At 51.4% G+C, this 22,253-nt stretch overlaps 1 protein-coding gene across 1 annotated transcript in view; it reads right to left on the bottom strand.

Moving 5' to 3' along the window:
• The window catches only part of GABRA3 (gamma-aminobutyric acid type A receptor subunit alpha3), a 73,712-nt gene extending 51,975 nt beyond the window's left edge, over positions 1-21,737 (bottom strand). The window contains exons 1-3 of the mRNA XM_033072341.2: positions 21,664-21,737; positions 12,096-12,215; positions 7,979-8,100 (exon numbers count right to left, since the gene is read on the bottom strand). Coding sequence (XP_032928232.1) covers positions 7,979-8,100; positions 12,096-12,184 — 211 coding nt within the window. The 5' untranslated portion in view covers positions 12,185-12,215; positions 21,664-21,737. The remainder of the gene's footprint in view (positions 1-7,978; positions 8,101-12,095; positions 12,216-21,663) is intronic.
• Positions 21,738-22,253: the final 516 nt, after the last annotated feature.

Below are 22,253 nucleotides of genomic sequence, written 5' to 3' on the forward strand. Positions count from 1 at the left end.
CTTTGCCACTTATTGCAGCAGGGTATTTCCCTCTGACTTTTAATAATCTTTGCTTAAGGGACTCTTCACAGTTTAGCCTCAGTCTTGCAGCACTCTCCAAAGCCCCATGCATCTTCCACTGTCACAAACACTCCAGCACTTTTATTTAATCAAATAATAACCTTTAAATAAATGGAAGGGCATGAAGAAGCTAACAGGTCTGAAGCAGCAGCATTAATCCCCCCTCCACAGGGGGCTCAGATAGATGTGATTTGATTGCTTCTTCCAGATGGATCAAGGCTGAAATTCACCACCAACACAATCAATGACTTTGCCTCATCAGACATAAACAATACCTCTATATTACTACATGAACTGCTGCAAACATTTTATCCTCTAGCTCAACAAATAAAATAGCTGCTGCTTTCTCAGTACTTGACCAGTTGTTTCACCACCATCTTCCCAGAACAAACCAATTAAAGTTGTTTTTAAACTCTGTTACATCCAATAAAATAATCTTATTTCTCAATCCCTATCAAAGCCACATTATAAATCCTTTACATGGGACTGAATGAATGGAAATTCTAATAAAGGAGAAGCTGCCCTAGTCCAACAGATCAATAAAGACATCCTCACAAGGAGTTTATAGCCATCTATAACATCATCTACTAATGTTCTTAAACCCATCTAACACATGTTCAACATGCTGAAACATCAGCTATCGCCTTCCAGAGTCATTATAAACAAACACCATCATCCCATCTCTGACACATCCACAGCTCCCCTCGGGCAGGATCAGCTGCCCGACGGTCTCACTGCTTCACTGCAGGTGTCTGAGCCAGCACTGGAGCTCTCAGATGGCACTCCAGTAGTACTGGGGCAAAAATCCCCTCCACATGCCTTTCCTTTCCTAGAAAAATTTCTTGCCCCCCTAGGGAAAATCGTGCCTACATATGTGGGTGGAGGGCAGGGCCAGCAGCTCCTCGCTGGAAACACAGACCAGGGAAGGCACCAGCTAAAAAAGGCATCCACAGCAGCAGCAGAAACACCTCCTTCTCACAAATCACAGCCCCACAGCCTGGGGGCTCGGCTGGGCTGCTCTGGAGAGCCCAGAATTGTGCACAGCAAGGCCAGCTGGTGATGGGCTTTGGCCCCTGCACAGCAAGGCCAGCTGGTGATGGGCTTTGGCCCCTGAGTGCCCTTTCAGAGGGTGGCTGGGCACAGACCCGGCGTGGTGACCCACTCACAGCTCTGCACTGGCACTGGCAGCCCCCACAGCACCAGTGCTGACCCAAAGCCAGGTGTTTCACACCAAAAGCAATCAGTCTCCTTCTACCGTGGCTTCCCAACCCCTCCCGAGTGCTTGTGACATCCCTGAAGCTTTGATACAGGCTTGTTGCCCTCAGCACATTCATAACTTATTTAAGAGAAGACTTCCACCCTTAGGCACAGCTGTCAGGGCCGTGTTCCTTGCCTGCCTTCTGATGTGTGTGAGGCTTTTCACACAGAGCTGTGCACCAGGGGTTCCAGCAGCAGCACCACTGGGAATTCTGTGCCAGAGAGGAGCACAAGGGCTCTGCAAATGCGCAGCAAAGCTGCCTTTGGAGAGCTGCCCCCGAGGGGAACACAACCTGTCTTTAATTTGTTCACAGATCCTGACTTCAGAAGTTTGACGAGAGAGAGCAGGGTCCCCGTTGCCCAGAAAGGTAAACAGAAGGAAGAGCTGTTCAGGCAATGCCTCAGCTTCAAATTAAAACTCATCAAGGAAGCTCAGACAAAGACAAAAATCTGAGATAAGACATGGATTTTTGTTTTGCTTTTTTTTTTCCCCTAAGAAAGGATCAAATTCCTCCCTGGAGTAATCAATACAAAGCATGAAGTCAGATCAGAGAGAAGAGATGAGAAGTTGGGAGAAGTGGAACATTAAGACAGAAAAACAGATTAAACACTGACCTGAAACCCTAGAAATCATAATAAACCACAGATGACAACTCTGTTTGTCAACTCGTGTTCCTCTCACACAAACAGCAGGTCTAGATCATGTTTATGAGGCAGCTTCAGACACAGGTGAAAAACCTATCCAAAAGTGAAAAGGACAATTTCATCCAGATTTTAGGAAATAAAAGTTCCATAAACTTCAATCTGGAGAATTTAACAATTTTACCACTACTATAAGTTAATTCCACTGCAAACAGATTTCTTCTTGGATCCTGCCAGCCAGATAAGGTCTTGCTGTTCCATTTTGGAGAGCACTGTACTTTCAAGAGAAGGCAGTTCTGTAATTTCATTATTCTGACTATTTCAGCCCCTCTGCCTTAATGCTCCCACAGTAACAGAAAAGCCCTTAGCTGCAGGAGGCCAGGCCAAAATGACAGATGCACTGAGGTGTAGCACACCAAGCATCTCCTGGGAATGTCGCTGCTCTGAACCCAAATCCAAAACCTCTTGGCCATCAGCACTTGAATTAGCGAAGTACAGGTGGCCAGACAGGGATACAGATGTTCCTCAGGAGCCATCCTGCCAAACTACACCGTCATTAAAAGAGCAGGAAGCAACATTGCACCGCAGAAAGAGGAAACAAGAGAAACTCCAACTGAGGGTGCACTTTGCTGGCAAGATAATAATGAAATACAACAGCAGGATAAATATTAACGGGTGGCTATAGATCAAAACCATTAGCAAGACAGAGCTGACACAGTAAGGACAGATAAAAGGTACCACAGGCCCAGGTGGGCAGCCCTGATCTGAGCCCTGTTGTGAGCAGCAAGCCCTGATTGCACCAAGTCCTGCTCGAGCTCAATGTGGGCTGGGAGGTGCTGACACTAAAGAACAACACAGTGGAGAAGAGGAGGAGGAGCCTGGGTTGTTTCCACCCTCTGGATATGCCCAGTTGGGAGGGCACAAAGTGGGGCTCCCCTCTGCCTGGATGGGACCACCCCAGGGACAAGGAATGGGTGCCATGCCCTGTCCCCAGGGAAGAAGGAACCCACAAGAGGTAAAGGGCCTTGCTCTGCCTGGGGAATTGAGCTGCTTTCATCCAGATCCCTGGGCTTGCTGGTCCTGTTAAACCCCATGGACACTTCAGATTGTGCTGCTTTCATCCAGGTGCCTGTGTTTGCTGGTCCTCCTAAACCCCATGGACATTCAGGAGGCTCCCAAACCTCAGCTGCCCAGAAGCCCCTGGCACAGAGCTGGCCTGGCAGGATGCTCAGCAGCCACCATCCCCTCAGCAGGACTGAGCTGTTCAGGGACTCCGGAGATGCTGCAGAAGCTTCAGGGAAATACCACAAGTTACCTTGTCAGTCATGCTGCATCCAGGAGGGATAACACTGATCGATCCCAGCCTGGCTGCTAAACATGGTACAAATTGCTTTTTAATTGCAATTGCAGAAACTGGCTTATCTGGGGTGTTTACAACTCATCTTTTAGAAAACTGAGCAGCCTACTCTCTACTCCTCTTCCTTGGGGCAAACTCTTTCCCTCCTGGCATGCCCTGGAAAAGCACAGCAGTTTTCTGGAATGCTTTCCAACCACTCAATACAGAGACTTTTTCCAGCACTGCTCCAGATGCCCTCTGGGTTCCTCACCCTTACCCCAAATGTACCTCAGGCACACCTCTGGCCCTGTGGAACAGCCAGGCTCTGGCTGAGCTGGAAAAAATCCATCCTTGCTTTGCAAACAGCTCTGGAAATGTCCCACATGCCTCCTCCTCGAGCAGTAAGCTGCTCCTTGATAGCCCTACATTGCCATATTTAAAGCATTCTCGAGGCTGTAAGGATGGAAAAGCCTGGGAATGTCCCCTCCTGCCCCTGCCCAGGTATTCCCAGGAAGGCTCTGTTTTAGTTGCAGCACAACAGGCCCAAATGTCATGAGTTAGGAAATGAGGTAGAGGAGGTACATCTGTCCAGGGAGCACCACTGACCCTCGAATTCCCCCTCATGGTCACTGTGCTGGACATCACACTGGCCCTGTAAGGACTGCAAGCACACACAGGGGAGCTTTGTTCATCTGTCATTCATAAAGAATCACTTGTGGTCCCCTCCTCCTGCATCCTTGAGCATCTCTTCTCTTTGGACACAGGACATCTTACCCTTGGTCAGCCAGTTCCACCTCCTTCTCCTGGCCACATCTGCTCTCTCCTGCTCTTGTGAGCTCCAGGGAAGCTCCAGGTGTATAAATGAGGCTCTGCAGGGAGCCCCAGCAAGGAGAACCTGAGAGCTACAGTCAGGCACTTCCCACTGCAGCCCCTCCAGGCTGGGGAGAGGTTCTGTGTGACTTCACAGCTCCAGACCAGGAGCAGAGGCCCCTGCTGTCCACAGAAGCTCTCTTGGGACATTTTCTGATCCTACAAGGTTGGCCATGACAACAGATGTCTCCATTCCCTCGGGGACCATTGCTGTTCCTCTTCTGACTTAATAACCAATCTGCCCCGTGTTCTCCCAGGGGAAACACAGGTTTTCTGCTGACAGCTCCTTCCTTTCCTCCCCCACTCTGGGTCCTGGAAGATGTTCTGTTTATACAGCTACCCCTTCCCCAAGCCCAGACTATCTTTCAGTGCTTGTGAGGCCAAAGAAAAGACTCAGCTCTGTTCCTAAGAGGAATCCAGCCCTGGTTCAGCTGGCAGAGACAGGGAGAAACCTCCTGCCAGACACTGTGACACAAATGGTCGTGTCCCCAGTGCTGCAGGGTGTTACTGCAGAAGGGGTCTGACAGACACCTTCCCCTGCCTTTCTTCTTCCAAGTCAACCTGAGCTGAGCTCACAAATGTCCCCCTTGCCTCAGGACTGCACAGACTCCTGGCTGGACTCCTGTTTGGGGCAGGAGCAGCAGCCAGGCCCAGGGCCAGCCTCACCTGGAGCCAGGCTCTGCAGCAGCAGGCACTCCTGAGCAGCCTCAGCACAGGCTCACTTCAGCTCGTGTCTGCAGCATCCTGGTAGGAAGAGGAGCTCTGGCATGGCAGCTATTAGAGTGGGTGGCAGCAGATGGTGAAAGCAGAGGGGATAAGAAAATAAATACAAAGAGGCTATCTTGAGGGGAGAAGTCACCACATTAACACTCTGTTGCTTACACAGTGTCTTCTCCCAAAGTCTAAACAAACACTGCTCGGTTCCTGGCGCACAGGAAGCCGAAGGAGGGGACAGGGCTGAGCACACACAGCACTGCAGAGCCCTGAGAGGTGCTGCAGCCCCAAACCCTGCTCAGCCCTCCATGTCCCAAATGTCTGCAGGGGCATCTCATCCAGAGCAGGAAAACCAGCCAGGCAAAGAACCTGCATGTCCTGCTTCACACGGGTTACTCACAATTTAGGGAATTCCATCCTTCCACCTGCCTGGTGTGGACACAAGACCACCACACCTGCCCTTTCCATGGACTGCAGGGTATGGATGCTCTTGTCTGACATCTTCAGAAAAGCCATGGAGGACATTCCCAAGGGAAATGCTCCTTGTCCATCACCCAGTCCCACTGCAGCACAGTTGCTCATCTGGAGCAAGGCAATCACTTTCCCAGCCCTCACACAGCCTTGGACAGCAGAAGCCCATCTCTTGCTGACTGCCACCCCAGGCTCTTCCATTAACCCCAAATGGAGTCTGCAGCAGGACTATTTCTGCTTCTCTGGCCACCAGCAGCAGTGGGACTGGGTGACGGACAAGGAGAATTGGTTTTCCTGTAAGACAGCACTGGGTAGTCCCTGTAGTCTGCCCATTTCCCTTGGGAATGTCTTCCACTGCTTTTCTGAAGATGTCAGGCAAGAGCATCCATGGAAAGCGCAGGTGTGGTGGTTTTGTGTCCACACCCAGACAGGTGAAGGATGGAGTTCCCTAAATTGTGAGTAACCTGTGTGAAGCAGGACATGCAGGCTCTTTGGCTGGCTGGTTTTCCTGCTCTGGATGAGATGCCCCTGCAGACATTTGGGACATGGAGGGCTGAGCAGGGTTTGGGGTTGCAGCACTTCTGCAGAGCTCTAGTTCTCCTCCTGAGAGACCTCCAAGGCTTCAGCCTTGAGAAAACAACTAAAAGTGGGGAGAGCCTGGCTCACCAGGCTGCTCCATAGACAGAGAGCAACTCACTGCCAGTCAAGAGCCCCCAAAACCTGCAGCCCTCATCAACACCTCCCATCTGGGTCTGCCAGAGTGCCTCAGCAGGAGAACACAGAGGTGAAAGCAGTCTTTAAACATGCAAGGGCTGGCTCAGGCAAAGGCAATTTATTATGTTAAACACGTTATTAAAGGATCTAAAGCAACAGAGCAAAGATGTTCCAAGAAAGGTTTGAACTTCCCCAGCAAGGGGCTCCTGGGACTCCTCTTGTTAATACTTAGCATGGGCTTGTCTGCAGCTGAGCCTACAGTGAGCATAAATGCCCCCTCAGCCCCCGTGCACAACTCGTTTCAGTTAAATCAATACAGCCATAGGGGACACTTGAGGAAGCAAAGCTATTAGTGGGACCACAGTTAATTCTGGGGGAGAGAAACAAGCAACAAAAGCAATAAAACTGACTGATTGCTTATGCAGACACTGTAACCCTTCCCTGCCTGGGTCCTGCAGCACAGCAGTGGTGAGGATGCTCACTGGAAAAGCCCTTCCTCCCCAGGTCTGGCATGGTCTCAAAGGGCAGCTGCAGGGCAGAGGGCAGAGGCACAGGGGTGGACAGGGGCTGGGAGGAGGCAAGGCTGCTCTGAGGAAGGAAAGTGCCACTCTAGGAGATCCCATCAGCATGCAGGAGCTCAGGAAAGCAGCTCTTGGCAGCAGGACCTTCAGAAAATGGGATAGCACGTGGTGACTCCAGCTCTGGATGGAAATCACAGTCCAGCAGCACACCTTTGCTGAGCAGGAGAGCTCAGAGCAGTGCAGAGACATCCCCAGGGACACACAGCCACCAGCACCTGAGAGGGGCCACCTCTGCCACAGCAACAACACACCAGGAAACCACCCAGGCCCACACCTCCCTAATCTCACAGCTGTCTTCCCCACACCTCTCCCCATTCCTTCTGCCCCCTGAGGTCATGCTGTAGGCATTAGGTAGGAAGGTGGCTGTGTGTTTTTTTCTCTGAAGAGCCTCAAAGAAGTGTAGGAGTTGCAGAGCAGCTCTGCAGCAGCAGCAATGTTGGCAGCAGTGTGGAATGCAGCTCAGGAGGCAGCAGGGCCTGGGTGAGTGCCCGGTGCCCAGAGCAGCACGGGGGGAGAGCCTGCCAGGTGACAGCTGCATGGGAAATCACTGAGAAGATGGGGAGATGGAGGCTCTGTAGCAAAGCAAGCTGACTGAAAGGCAACACCAACATGTTGGTGGTGAGCTGGAGGTTCTGCAGACTGGTGGTACAGAGCCACAGGATGGTTCAGGTTGCGAAAGGTCATCAAGTCCAACTGGGCACCATGTTCAGCACTAACCCATGGCCTCGAGTGCCACAGCAACACTTTCAGGGATGGTGGCTCTACCACTTCCCAGAGAGCCTCTTCCAGTGCTTTACAGCCCTTTCTGTGAAAGGCTTTTCCTTACATCTAATCCAAACCTCCCCTGGTGCATCTAGAGGCCATTTCCTCTTGTCCTGCCCTTTTTTGTGGAACAGACTGACCCACACATGGCCACATCCTTCTTTCAGGGAGCTGTAGGAAGTGAGCCAGTCCCCCCTTTTTCTCCAGGCTGAGCTCCCCCAGCTGCTCCTCATCAGATCTGTGCTCCAAACCTTTTCTCTGGACACTCCTCAGCCCCTCAATGTCTCCCTTTGTGAATGTATCAGCATTTCTGGAAGGGTGATGCCTCTCAAATAGCAGGAATGGGTTCACCCACAGCTGTTCCACCAACAGGCCTGTCCCTGTCTCAGGCTTCCACAGCACCCTGGGACCTGCAGCTCAGCCCATGAGATACCCAACAACAAAACAGAAAATGGGGAAACAGCCACAAACTGAGCCTGGCACTGAACAGCCCCCGCCCCTGACAGCACCAGAAATAAAAAAAGGAATTTTTATTGCCAAAGCCACGCAGCTGTGGGAGCACCCGACTGACCTCCGAGCCCAGGCCGCAGGCGGTTGTCGTATCCGTCCAGGAGCCTGTCCAGGATGCGGGTGAAGATGGTGATGTTGTCTTTGCTGTCATCCACGACGTCTGAGACGTGCTTCTGAGAGAGCCTGGCACGTGGGGCAGGGGGAGAAACCAGGGACAAGTGTTAGGAGGGAAATGTGCACCGTGTGTGCTGCAAGCAGGGAGTGAGGGGAGGGTGGTGCCTGCTGCAGCCTCAAGGGCAGCATGGGACTCAGCTTTGATAAAATCAAAAATAGTAAATAAATAAATAAATAAATAAATAAAATCCTGTCTGCAGGACTCAGCACAGGGCATTTCTGATCAACTCCCCTCTGTCCTTACAGACCTCCCCACTGTCCCCTCCCAGAGCCAGCAGCACCAAAGGGAGCAGTTCAGGAGCCCTGTTTTAACAAGATGCCCCAGTATCCTTTGCCTGCCCCCCAAAATGGGCATTTTCTGAGCAGAGGCTATGAGAAGCTCAGTTATTCAAGTGCCACTATCTCCTCACAGGCAGCATGGAAGAAGTGACACCAGTCATTTGCCAGATTGAGCCATTTCAAAGATCTCTGCCCCAGGGAAGAGGGGAGACAGAAAAGTAAGAATTCAGTAAACAGGCTTAAAGCCTCATCATTAAAACACTTGCTGAACCATCTCTGCGGTTTGCTGAACTTTCCCTGTTTATAAAAACAAATGAGTTTCCACATTCCCATCTCTGCTCAACACAAGAAGCCTGGAAGCCCCCAAACAAGATGATTTCCCCAGAACACATTCTGCCCCAGGTGCAATAAAACAAGGAGTAAATTCCTCTAAAAAAGCACATCTCACTGAACAAAATCTTCAATGCAGTTTTGCAAACACAAGGGGCTCAAGTAATACATTTGCATTTTGTGTCTCCCTTTCAATCAACAGAAAAGGAGATTGTGAGTCCTTCTGGAGCCACCTGCCTCTAAAAGAGATTTCAGATGACACAGAGCAGCAGTGCTGTGGCTCCAAGCACAGCTTTCCCCAGCAGAAATTGCTGTTAGGACCAAAACAAATGGAAAGGCAAAAGATTAAGTAACAGAAAACAAAAAGAAAAATCTATAGAGATGAAGAGTTTTCAAGGAAGATGGAAGAGGAAATAAGAGAGAGACAAATGAGGCAAAAAAAAAAAGATTAAGAGGCACAAACAGGCAGTGAGATGGCTGAGAAAGCCCAGCCAGGCAGGGGAAAAAAGGCTGCTGAAGCAGAGGGATGCTCAGCAGCAGCTACAGGAACCCCTTGGGAGCAGGGAAGCCCTGACCAGCAAATTGACACTAAATGGAGAGGTGAATAGCTGGGGACACTGGCCAGAGGAAGACCATGAATGCCACAAACCAGAGGTGGTAGACATGAAATTCATGGTTAAAATTACCAAGGACAGCACCTATGACTATCAGAAGTGTCACCCTGGGGGGAAAAAAGCCCCTAAATTGCCACTTTCTAACATTTCTGCCTCTTTCCTTGCCACCTCAGCCTTATATCCTTTGATGTGTGGCAGCCACTGGTTTCAGCATGCATCATGAAATAACTGGGGGAAAAAAACCAAAAAATCTACAGAAAAAGGAATGTTATTTAAGGAGTTCAAAGCTTACTCCTGCTGCATCCCATCTGGTCAGACAGGTTAGCCCTGACACTGCTGGTGCACCTGTAAATACACTGTGAAGGGTCAGTAAGGTGACAGGTACCAGAGCTGGCTTGGAATTCTCTACCAAAGTGTTCACCCAACAGAAAAACCCAGATTCTGTAAGATGAAAGAGCAACAAAGAGTATTGCCTAGCAAAAGAGGAAAAATTGAGAGCAGGACATGGGTACTTTTAGAGTCAGGCTGAATCAATACTATTTAGAATGCTGCAGTTAATTGAAATATTCCGTTTTGGGCAATTCTGACATTAATTTTCATTGGCTTCATTGACCAAACACTCTGGGAAATTGCATTTAAAGTGCCTGAGGTCCACTTCTCCAGGGGCACATCCCACCTTTCCCAGGACCACTTGGCCTCTGTTTTTTCAGCAAAGCAACACCTGGAGGAGTGGTCAGGGCAGGAAGTTAAGCCTCCAGGAACACAAGGAGGGTACACAGTGCTGAAATTCCAGTTTCAATAGGGTTGGGATAACACCTGACCCCACCCTTTTGCAACCTGCCAGATCCAAACATCAAAACAGCCTTGACATTACAAACTGCATCACAGCCTTTAAGATTTCCAGCTGAATCCAAACGCTGGGTTTGGCTTTTCATCTGGACTTGAACTCCCTGCAGGTAAGGAGAGTTTTGAGAAATTTAACAAATGCCTGCAGTAATTAGTGGGGTTTCAATTGTACCAGCTTTCAATAGATGTCATGGTTAAAAGCAATCTGTCCCAGTGTCTGCTGATGAGTATATAACTCTCTATAACTTATGAATAGCTAGCATGCTCATGAAAAGCTCATTCATTAATGTTTTATAAGCTATCTTTAAAAATTACCCATCATATAAAGAGCGAGAGAAGGGATTTTTGTGAAGGAACTCCTGGCGGAGGCTCAGCGGTGATGGGAAAAAATGAGTTTACAAATTTCAAAGCTGTTTTACTTAGCCTGACATTTGAGGGTTTGACTTCAATGTGAGCAGTGTGGGATTCACTGGGGAGGTGCTGGGGGAAGAGCAGCGTAGGCAGGACAAGGGAAGGTGCAGGCAGGGGAGAGCTAGCAGCCCCTCTGCCTGGCACCTGATTTGGGATAATAATTCCTTCTCCAGGAAAGCTCTGGGCTGCCTCACCTCAGCATAAAGCTAAAGCTGCCCTTTAGCAAGGCAAAAAGGAACTGCAAAGAGATGTGCGGGATCAAGGTTTTAAAATAATTAAAATCCTTTAGGCAGGAAGAACCCAGGTTTACAGCAAATTTAATTAGGATAGGCTTGAGGAAAAGTCATTACCTTGCCACCTGTGCACAGGCTCTCTGGGGAGCTGTGCCACATCAGCACAGAGGTCCCCTCACACACAATTTAGGAAGCAAATCCTCCTGGGGACCGATATTCTGAGCAATCCCTGCGTGGCAGGAGGCGAGGGAGCAGCGGCTCCGGTGAGTACGTGATGGGGAGGAGAAGGCAGCAGTGAGGAAGGCAGAGCTGCAGCACAGGGCATGGGGACACCCCCCCAGCCATTGTGGGGAGGGGGCAGCACTTCCAGGGAAGGCAAGCTGCAGAGTCCAATCCAAGCAGACAAAGCAGAACAGGCAGGACAGGGCAGGAGGGGCAGCGCCGACATCTTTTCATGCATGAAGATCCTTGATCCCTTCTGGACTTCTAACTCAGCACAGCATTTCAGGGTCCGTATCTGGCACTCTAAAGGCTTTTGTAAATGTTTTATAGAAGTCATGTATTATTTGCACTTCTCTACCTCTGTGCAGAGCTCCTCCCTCCCCACAGCTGGCGGCATCTCCTTCTTCCTTCCTCGAAGGGCTCCCTGAGCTCACCCAGCACAGGCTCTGGCAGGATGCAGTCACAGACTAACAGGCTTTCATCTCCTCCAGACAGCTTCCAGAGGCTGGGAAGGTGAGGCTGGCAGCAGCACTCTCCTTGCCAGGACAGCCAGAGCCTGCACACCCAGGCACAGGAGGGCAGCAAGCCCAGCCAGGGCTGGCAGAGAACCCCGGGGCTGCAGCAGGTCAGGTGTGCTGCCCGTGGGTCTTTACACCATTAACAGCCAAACAGAGGAAGCAGATTGATTTTCTGCTCTTTAAAAAAGTATTAAAATATTAAATGGGGTGGAAGGAATCTCTCTTCCAGGTTAAAACTCAGGCAAACAGAGTCCTTGCCCGGAATGAATTGTGCAGAGCCAAATCTGAAAATAGGTTTTGTTGCAAAAAACGCTGACAGCTGATGTCAGTGAGAGCACCTCAAATAATGCCAGAGTCAGCCACATTAGGGCCTGAACAGTCCCTGGGTGAAAGGCTTGGGGATGGGGACAAGGGGAGGGTCAAACACAGCAGAGACTCTTTAGAGCTTTTCCCTGGACTGTTTCATACACAGACTGGCTCCCTATTAAGGATATTTAAGTTCAGTAAGAGGACTGCAGCCTTGGGCAAGAGCTCAGCACTCACCACCTTACCCAGCATCAGCAGGGAGAGCCAGAAGCAGGACCAGGACTCCAAGGCTGAGGAGGGAGAAGGGCGCCATTCCCAGGAGCCTCAGTGCCATGGTGTCAGCGTTCAAAACAAGCCTCCAAAACCTGCCAGGGAGGGACACAGGGGAACGAGAGGAGAGAAAAGAGATTTTAGTTACTAGGGACAAGCAAATAGCTCTGTTTGTCATGTTGGGCAACAGTCAGTATTTCTGGGGTCCTGGGTTTGAAATCTCAGGAGGCAAAGGCAGCATCATGTCCTGGAGCACTGCTGCCCTGGGAGAGGCTGCATGACAGGGTCAGAGCCAAGCAGGTACTCACATCAAAACCCTCACAGCAGATCCTGCAGCTCCCCAGGTGCTTCAGCAGCAAGTGCAAAACTCACTTTCCAAAGCAACCACAATGGCTCTTCTTCCACCCATCCCTTCCTCCACCTCACCCTGCAGTCTCAGTCACAACCTGTCCCCAGCTCACCTGTTCACATCCACACAGCAGAACCACTTGTGAAGTCTCAAGACCCTTTTTTATTTCCCCCAACATCTTTTTTCTAGTCAGTTAAACCTCATTTAATTCCGGTAATGACACTGCCAGACATTATTACTAAGTTTGACCAAGGGGCCTGAGGTGGCGGGAGTGCTCGACGATACCACACTTAGCGTGCTCAGAGTTTTCATTAATGCTCAGTTTTACTTTTATTGTGATGTTATTGCACATTTAACTGCCTTCTCCTTTTATGTATCTCATTATGGTGATGCACCTTGGAGCAGCACTGCCAAGCAACAGCCTGGATAAATACAGCTTGTCGTGACATCTCCCCCTCACACAGGGGATGCAGCCAGGCACAGCCAGCCCCACTCTGAGCCCCCAGAGCCAGCAGGGAAGGCTCCAGTCAACCACAGCAGGCAGAAACCAGGGCAAGGTGCTGGTGCCAGCCAAATGTGACCTCTGGATTTCTGCACTCAACGCTGCAGAGCCTCAGGCAGCTCCCTCCTGGCTGCACAGCCAAACCCCAGCACCTGGATGGCAATTCTCAGCCAGCTGAGGCTGCCCCAGCACGGGCAGGGGAGCTCTGAGTGCTGCCAGGGAGCAGCGGCTCTGCAGGGATGTGGGAGAGAAGAACTCCCAGCAGAAATCCCGTGCAGAGGGCTCAGCCAAGCAGGATGAAACACCTGGAGATCACACATGGCTCAGTGTGCACCTGGCTACCCCTGTCCCTGCAGGAGAGGAGGGACAAGGCCGGGCTGGGTGTGTTTTATCACATTTCTGCATTTAGCTGCTCTCCCCACAGCAGTGTGGCCCTACAGTCTCCCTGGAGGCTGTGCCTGATCCTTGTTTTCAGCTCTGGGAGCACACGAGCTGCCAGGCAGGCAGGAGGGAAGAGCCAGACACCACCAGCCCTCACCACCCACCTCAGCTTTTGTTTGGCAAGATACTCACTAACAGCAGGCACAGGAGGGGAAAAAAAACAAACCAACCCAGCATTTGGCCCTAGTTACCTTTATCTTGCTCCCCATCAGTCACTTAAAATCCTTGCAGAAATTAATGCATGGATTAATTTGGGCACAGTGTGCTCAGGCTTTATTAATCAGGATTCTACCTGAATGCCCCCAGGGAAGCTCATCCTCACAGCAAAGGAGGTGCAGGAGCCTCCGGCAGGGACACACCCACAGCTCTGATTTGGGATGGCTCCTCTGGCTCTCACCACCTTCCAGCTGAGAAGGGACACACAGTCTTGGAAATTCAAGTATTTGCTGTTGAAGCACAAATTAACTGGCTGAACATCTGTTCTGTGGGAAATTCCAACATTTCGGGGAGGCTCGTTCCAAATCTCGACAAGGACAGATAAAATGTTGATTTTTCTTACAAGGCAAATTCAGAACTTCAGTAAGCATCTTCTCCACAGATTTCCTTTCAACTCTTGCCTTTTGTTTCATTTCAACTTGCATATTATACAATAGTATTTAAATGATTTGTTTCCCCTAAGGCAATTTCAAATACTAGCCAAAAGCAAAAAAAAATAAAATTATAAAAAAAATTAAAAGAAGCATTGCTGCCTATCCTCTCCCCTCCCCAAAACACCGCTGAAATTTTTCCCTGAAATCAACATTTTCCCATTCAACTGCTGATTAAAAAAAAAAAAATGCTTTGTTTGGGCAGAATTTGCACAGCCAGCAGAGTTTTACCAGGGATCCCCACACAAAGGAGGACACTGGATTTGCAGCAGGTACCTCCTGGCTCTGCAGGAACTGTTGTGGCTCCTGTAGAACAAGGTTATTCAGAGGGTCAGGAACAGTGACAAAATCCAGAACACCTTCCATGTAGGTGTGTCCTGTCTGTGCCAGGAAGCTCTCAATAACTGCATTTTCACCAAAATTTGTTCACAGAGTTTTCCTTCAATATTACACAGAGATGAAAGTTAATTTTCTCCTTTGGATAGATCTGATGAGGAAGATGCTAGGCAGGGACAACAGGGGTGTTTGAATTAAGTCAAATTTGTGCTTAAGTCTCATTTTAAGCATCAGAACCAGCTCTACCTACCTGCACTGGGGGCAAAGCCTGTTTTCACTACTTGCCCAAGTAGACATTTTGGCAGTCAAATCTCAGTTCGTTCACACTGAGAATGTCCCCAAAATGGGGGTTTGCTATGGCTGCACTTACAGACTCAGGAAGGACAACACAGCATGGAAAGCAGCTTGGCACTGTTTCCTACCTCTTGCCTTGGGTTCATGCATTGCATTTTTCTTGGGGAGCTGGATAGAAGAGGCTGCAGGGCATTTCCCTCATTCTGTGGCTACTTCACACTTGGAGATGGATTGAGAAGCAGACCCAGTCCTGCTCATCACCCTGCTGCCAAGCAGGAAACGTGTTGGAAAATACAAGGAGGTTTTTGCAGAGGAGGAGATTTCACCATTCAGACATTTTAGGGGATCATCCAAAGCTCCCATAGCCAGATCCTAGAGTGGCTCCCATGGCACAGCAGCTCTCAGCATCACCTCCACCCTTTCCTGGGGCTCTTGCCAGCCCAGTCACAGGCACACACAAGAACCCAACTGGTGCAAGTGCTTTAGAAGTGATGTCTTGGGTTTTAGCTTTTATATTTTTCAGAATCTCTGCTGCTTAGTGTGTAACTCTGAAACTTCATGTTATGTGTTAGTAAGTTCTCTTCACAGGGTATTTGGACAAAAACAATTCCTTTCTAGCTAGAGCATCAAGGACAACTGATACCCAAAAAGCAGAAACAACAGCAAGGGAAAGTGGACAAGCCAGGGGGCTTCATAGCCTGGGGCTGTGGTTGGATAATTGACCCCAAGATGAACCAAAACTGATAAAAGTGTAAAAACTCATGACCAGGATCCATCTTGGATTTGATTTGGGTGTAGCCCTGGCTGGGCTCTTGTCCTGCCCAAGGTGAATCCTTTCAATAAATACCTATGTTATTCCTTTCAATCAACACCTATTTTATTCCTTTTGCTCTGTCTAGTCTCTGTTCCAGCTCAGCCTTTCCAGGCAACAGAGGCCCACACAGCCTCCCTAATAAAATCACTTTGTAAAACAACTCTCAAGGTTTCAACAGCCCAGTAACTGAGCTGCTCAGATTTTAGCACACGGGAGTAGCTCTGGGAGAGGATGCTGATGGCAGAGCAGGCAAAGGAGTCCCCGGTGCACAGAAAGGAATGGGAACACCCACGAGAGTGCCTCAGGAAAAGCACTGGAGCTCCTCCAGCCCGTGCTGGGGCTGTCCTCGTGCAAGGCTATTCAGCTGTCACTTCCCACTCAGGAAAGCTCTGAATCAGCCAACGCCTTGATCTGAATACCTGCAGGGATCCCTGATCCTCGGGAAGGGGAGGGAGGATGCAGGCAACGTGCATTTAACTGCTGTAACCAAGCGAGGGTTTAGGAATGTTAATTGACTCTCAAAAGCCTCAAAGATTAAAAAAAACCCCAAATCTCTCACTAGGACTTGCTGAAGGAAAAACTGCACAGTGCCCATGAAGAAAAACGTGCAGAACCAAAAATTTTCAATCTCAGAAAAGAGCGATACAACTCTTTAGACTGACACCCTCTTCCATATAAGTTAAAGAACATCTCCCCAGAGCTTCTGGCTCTCCTCTGTGTCTGTGCAAGATGGAGTCTGGAGGGATGGTGTGTGTTCAGAGCAGCCCTGCACTTCTTCCTGCCTCCATCTGTCCATTGCTCACTCCTTAATGGCACACTTAGCAAATGCGCTCAGCACTAATTGTGCAGTTGCTGGTAACCTCCACAGCTGAATCCAATGCAGATTTTCCAAGGAGCCCTGCTGACAGTCTGCAGCTGGAATCCAGCGATACTTGAAGTTCACAACACGTGGAATTTGGCAGGTGTCGTTATAACCACACACCTAAGGGCTTCACAAACATTCCCACTCCTCTCCATTACAATCTGTCCAATCTCCAGAGTGTTGTTGCACAATGACACTCCAGGGAAATACAGTTTTCCTGTTGGATGTGCAAGGAATTGGAAAACATTTCCTTCCTTCCTTCCTTCCTTCCTTCCTTCCTTCCTTCCTTCCTTCCTTCCTTCCTTCCTTCCTTCCTTCCTTCCTTCCTTCCTTCCTTCCTTCCTTCCTTCCTTCCTTCCTTCCTTCCTTCCTTCCTTCCTTCCTTCCTTCCTTCCTTCCTTCCTTCCTTCCTTCCTTCCTTCCTTCCTTCCTTCCTTCCTTCCTTCCTTCCTTCCTTCCTTCCTTCCTTCCTTCCTTCCTTCCTTCCTTCCTTCCTTCCTTCCTTCCTTCCTTCCTTCCTTCCTTCCTTCCTTCCTTCCTTCCTTCCTTCCTTCCTTCCTCCCTCCCTCCCTCCCTCCCTCCCTCCCTCCCTCCCTCCCTCCCTCCCTCCCTTCCTTCCTTCCTCCCTCCATCCCTCCCTCCCTCCCTCCCTCCTTCCCATGCCAGTGACATGCTCCAGCCCCTGCTCCCACTGAAGTGGGTTTGAGAACCAAAAAAAAAGTGCTGGAAATTTTCAAATCAGCAAGGTACCTTAGTAACTATGCCAACATTGGGTATCTCCTGACTTGGCACACTGAGCCTGATCTTCCCAGAAATCCTTATTCTAGAAACCATTAAATATTCTCAAGTGCCTTCCTAGGAAAGAGTGATTAGCACAGGCTTACCACTGACAAGGGAGAGACACAGAACTCTGGAGGTGGAGACTGGAAGGTAAAGCTTGCAAAAACACCTGAGAGAACAGCCAGAGAGGGGGATACTGCAGGCACCAGAAAAGAAATGAAGGCAGAAGAGGCCCATAAACCCACCTGGGCACGTTTGTGAGTGTCACATGAGTATCTCACTGAATTACTACCTCCTGGGAAGATGCACAGCCAGGGGAACCATCTGATTCACTCAGCAATAGTCTCACCATGCAGACAGCATTCAGAAACAGCCCAAAGGACAAATTAGTCCCAGAGATGCTGTCCACCTGTGTCATTGGATCAGCATCCCCACTGCCATGCATGGACACCAGTGGCATCAGTTGGAGGGTGCAGAGCACTGACAGCTCCTATTCAACCCCCAGGACCTGCAGCAGCTGCGCATCTTTTGTCAAGTCAGGTATCTCAGAGAGGGCTGTGCAGTGAGGAGCTGATGCTGGGAGTCAGATGGAAATCAGACTGGGAAGAAAAGGCAGCCTCAGCCCCAAAGCCCAGATCAAAGCACTTCTGTGCAGGAAGAAGAGGGTGATGCAGACCCTGGTGGTGTCAAGCACCATCTGCCCACCTGCAGGGCAGCACAGCCAAGCACAGTGCTGTAAGTGACCTCCCAACGCCTGCATATTTACCCCCAAATTTGGGAGCACTTGCACAGCACAAGAAGCTCATTAAAGCACTTCCTCATTGCACTGGAGCCTCTCCAAAACAGGTCCCAGGCAGTAGGAGAGGTCCTTCAACACCCCTCAAGGATTGTAGAATCATCCAGCCTGCATGGGCTGGCCTCTGTCCAGCTGTCCCTGACCCTCTGTGAGCACACCAGGCTTCTGGTGACCACTGCTGTGCCTGTCTAATGCTTCCTTGAGCAAAGCTCCAAGCTCTCTCCGCAGAGACAGCAGCCAGCAAGTGCTCAGTGCAGCAGCAATAAACACAGACGAGGCACACGCTGCCCTGTGTCCCTGCTGGGGAGGGGTTTCTTCAGTTCTCAATCCCTCCAGCTAAAAAGGAGTCTCCCGTAACAAAAGCACCTTTTCATTTGAGGTCAGGGGCAGCAATGAGCAGCCAGAGTTCAACTGGAAGCCCTGAAAGGGCTGAGTAAGACGCTGTGGTGTTTCACCAGACCCCTGTCTCACATCCCTTCGCTTCCCAGGTTGTTTGCATCCCTTTGTTCTGAAATGAGCTCGCTGGGACGCCCGTGTGCGCTGCACGGCGCAGGCACAGACCCAGTTCAGCAGCCCAGCCCCGCCAGCCCCGAGCTCTCCCTGCACCCAGCACAGGGCCAGGCTGCCTTGGGGAGCCTGGATCCAGCCCCATGCTCTGCTCCCATCACCTGAGGTCATCCAGATTTCTCCAGCTTGCCTTCAGTTCAGTGCTGGCTGGTGCTGTACAGATGCTGCTGAAGGCCAGAAGCTGCTGTGATGTTTTAGAGAAATCAGAGATCAAGAAACAGGCAGCAGCACCTCCATCCACCTGAATCCAACTTGCTGTTTGCCATCTACTTAGAGAAACAGCCCTGGCTCGCAGCAGGGCAGGGGAACCACACAGCCCTCGACTCCTGAGCACAGAAATGTTTGTGCTCACCTAGCCAAGTGGCTCGTCCCTGCAAACACACAGGCACTGTACAGCCATAAACAACCTTCCTGTGAATCTGCCACACACACAAGGTACGAGGCACACGTGACGGTTATCGAATGTGTTGGCTGCAGCTCTGCAAGGGACGCCAGCAGAAGAAGACACTTGGAAGCAGAGGCACCAGGCAAAGAAATTAAAGGTTTAGATCAACATGTAAATCTTGGGAGCAAGCCTTAAAGTGGATTTCTTTGGTAAGTTCTTCTGCTGGTAACGAAGAAATAAGGTCTGTGCCCAACTCCCAAACCAGCTTTAATTTTCCAAAATGAGAAGCTGCTTGACAGTTTTTCCTCATCAAAACAAAATTAATCCAAGTATTGCATCTCTCTACTCAAAAACACATCCAGAGGGACTGTAGAGTGATTCACACCCACAACTGCTATGGGAAACCGTTTGCACTCATAGTGTAACAAGCCAACACTGATTCACCCACATAATTACAGGCAGACACTGATTCACAGCTACTGCAACTGCAGACAGACTGACTCACAATCAAAGCAACTGCAGACAGACTCAGGCTCACAATCACAACTGGAAATACAACCGTGCTGACAATATCTTCAGTTCTGTGTGTCTGCAATTCCACGTACACACCAAGCTCTGGAAAACTGGCCAGCAGTGCAAACACTGCGCACCAAGCCCCGCGGTTTTTTGCTGGTGCTGTTAACCTTCACCCCAGAGCCATCTTTCCCTGCTGATGGAACAATCTCCACACCTCAGCAGCCGTCCCTGCCCTGGCAGCCCCTGCAGGAGCCCAGCACGACTGTCAGAGCCTGGCCCCAGGAGCAGATTGAGACACACAATGCACACAGGCACGGGGAGCGGGGATGGTGCAAGGCATCCCTGTCCATCCGCTCTGATCCACACACGGCTGCGCTGACTCCGTGCTTCCAGAATATGAGTAAATGCAAGCCAAGTATAATACATTTAGCCCATGGGCAGAGGAGATGGCAAAAGACTCACCACTGGGCAAAAGCCTGAAAAGCTGGATTATTTACTACACTCTCTGGCTGGGTATGTAATTATGTCAGTGTTCAGCCTGGGTATTGTGCTACTTTTTGTAAACAGTTGGCAGGAATACTCTGACTGAGATGAGGGGCTGGGCTCTGTCTCCAGCGTTGAGGGAGGCAGGCTGAAGAGGACACGGTCTGCTTAGACAAAAAGAAACTGAGGTGAAAGAACACATTAAGCAGGAAAAGGTGAAGGAGAAACTGAGCGTGAAGTGGGACAGGTGGCAGTCTACAGACAAAGGGAGAGAAAAGGAGAAAGAACAGAAGGAGAAAAGCTCCATGATGCAGACTTGTGATAAGAAGCTCCAAAGCGAGGAAAAGCAGCAGTTCCCCCGTGCCGAGGGTGTCTCGCAGCAGTGCAGACAATGCATCTGTGCCTCCCCACGCAGAGAGCCAGGAGGAGATTCCAGGGGAAAGGACACAGCAGCCTCCAGGAGAGCTGTGCCGAGGGCCCAGGTGCAGCTGCAATCCCTCCAGCTGCTGGGGCTCTCTCGGAAAGGAGCAGCAGGGTCAGGCTCCAGCATTCCTGCCTCTGTGCAGTGCGGGGCACCACGGGCACAAACCCACTCCACAAATCATCACCTCAAAACCCCTCAAAATCCCGCATCCTCCAGGTAAGGGAAAAGTTAAGAGACAGACTACAGAAAGGAGAAGACTTGCCTGAACCACAAGTAGCATCTTCTAGTTGTGGGCTGGTCCTGCCTCAGCACCTGCTGGTTTCCTTCTTTGCACTCCCAGAAGGGCACTAAGGGGATGGAGAGGTGAGGGAGCAAACCTGCTCTGCTGTTGCCGTCAGAACTCGGGTGAGCAGCCACTGGGAGCTGCTCTTGGCAGCCCTCAGCAGCGGGAATCTCACCAGAGGGTCCTGGTTCTCTGTTTCTGTCTGGGGACGCTGCTGCATTTGCAGCCAGTCAGCAGCAGATTCGAGGGAGACACTATAGATGCAATTGGCCAGGAAAATGAACTATTTATTCAATTGTATTTCTCTTGTCCAGGCGAGAACCATTCTGGCAGAAGGCAGAGCGAGGAACAATGGATAAGTGTTGCAGTGGGGACTCTCTGTCACTTAATTGCTTTAAGGCTATTCCTTTTTAATGATCCATATCTCAGTCCTAGTAACTCTGGGAGAAGGAGAAAAGACCTAGACCTCTTTTGCCCTGTCCCCTCATAGTAGCCTCAGAAACCGCAGCCCCCAAAACTCCTTTCCCTCCCCAGCCCAACACAACATCTGTGCCCATTAGGCCTGGCAGCAGGATTCAGGGGGAAATTTGACTTTGCTTTACTACACCCTTGTCCCCGCTCAGCCCTTCCCCTGCATTCCCCGTCCGGCTCCAGCCGCGGGAGGGCTCAGGATTGTTCTCCTCCAGGTATTTGTCCCCGCAGCCGCTCTCCCCGTGCTCCAGCCGGCGGTGCCGGGCGGGCGGGCTGTGTGCCCGGCGGGGAGCACCGGGCACGGCTCCGCTCCGGACCGACACGCGCGGGAGTTGCCGCGGTACCAGGGATGCTCCAAACCCGCCCGGCCGAGCCCCCCTTTCCTTCATCCCTCCACCTATTGTCCGCCGACCCCCAGACAATACCCGGGAGCCGCCGCAGACCCTGGCTGCCCCATCGCATCCCATCGCATCCCATCCCATCCCCGGCTCCGCGCTGCCCCCCGCGTCCTCTCCCGCCGGGGATGCTCGGGGGAGCCCCGGGGGAGCCCCGGGGGAGCGGGGACGCGCCCGCCGCCCCCCGCCCGCACTCACCGGCGCTCCGGCTGCCCCGGCGGGGGCTCGGGGGGCTCGGGGGGCGGCCGGAGCCCGCTGGGCTCCGCTGCTGTGCGCTGGGCTCCGCGCCCCAGCCCGCCGTGCCGCCCGGCCGGGGCTGCCAGTGCCGCCTGCGCGCTGCTCCGGCCGCGGCGAGCGAGGCAGACAGCGAGCGAGGGAGGGGAGCAGCATCCCCCCGCCTTCCTCCTCCTCCTCCTCCTCCTCCTTCTCCCCGCGCCCGGAGGAGGGTTTACCCACCCGCTTTGTGCCGAGCCGCCCGCCCCGCGGCGTAGGCAGCGGGGATGGGTCGCGGGCGCTGGCGCTGCCCCGGTTTTTGGGGCCACCTCCCCCGAGCGATGGATGCTCCGGGGTCCTCCGCCCAGCCCCGGCCTCACAGCCCCGCCATCCTTCGGGCGCAGGAGCACGAGCAGAGCGGGGCTGGCTGCTCCCTACCTGTTGAAGGGGGGAGCTCCTGGAGGCGCTGATGCTGCTGAGAGGAGGTGGGCAGCACCCCGAGCCGCCTGCACGCTGCCAGGCCCGGCCGAACCCCCGGGCAGGGAAGTTTGGCCCACAACTTGGGGTTGCCGAGG

The sequence above is a fragment of the Catharus ustulatus genome, chromosome 14 (assembly GCF_009819885.2).
Source record: "Catharus ustulatus isolate bCatUst1 chromosome 14, bCatUst1.pri.v2, whole genome shotgun sequence".
In the NCBI taxonomy this organism is placed as follows: Eukaryota; Metazoa; Chordata; class Aves; order Passeriformes; family Turdidae; genus Catharus; species Catharus ustulatus.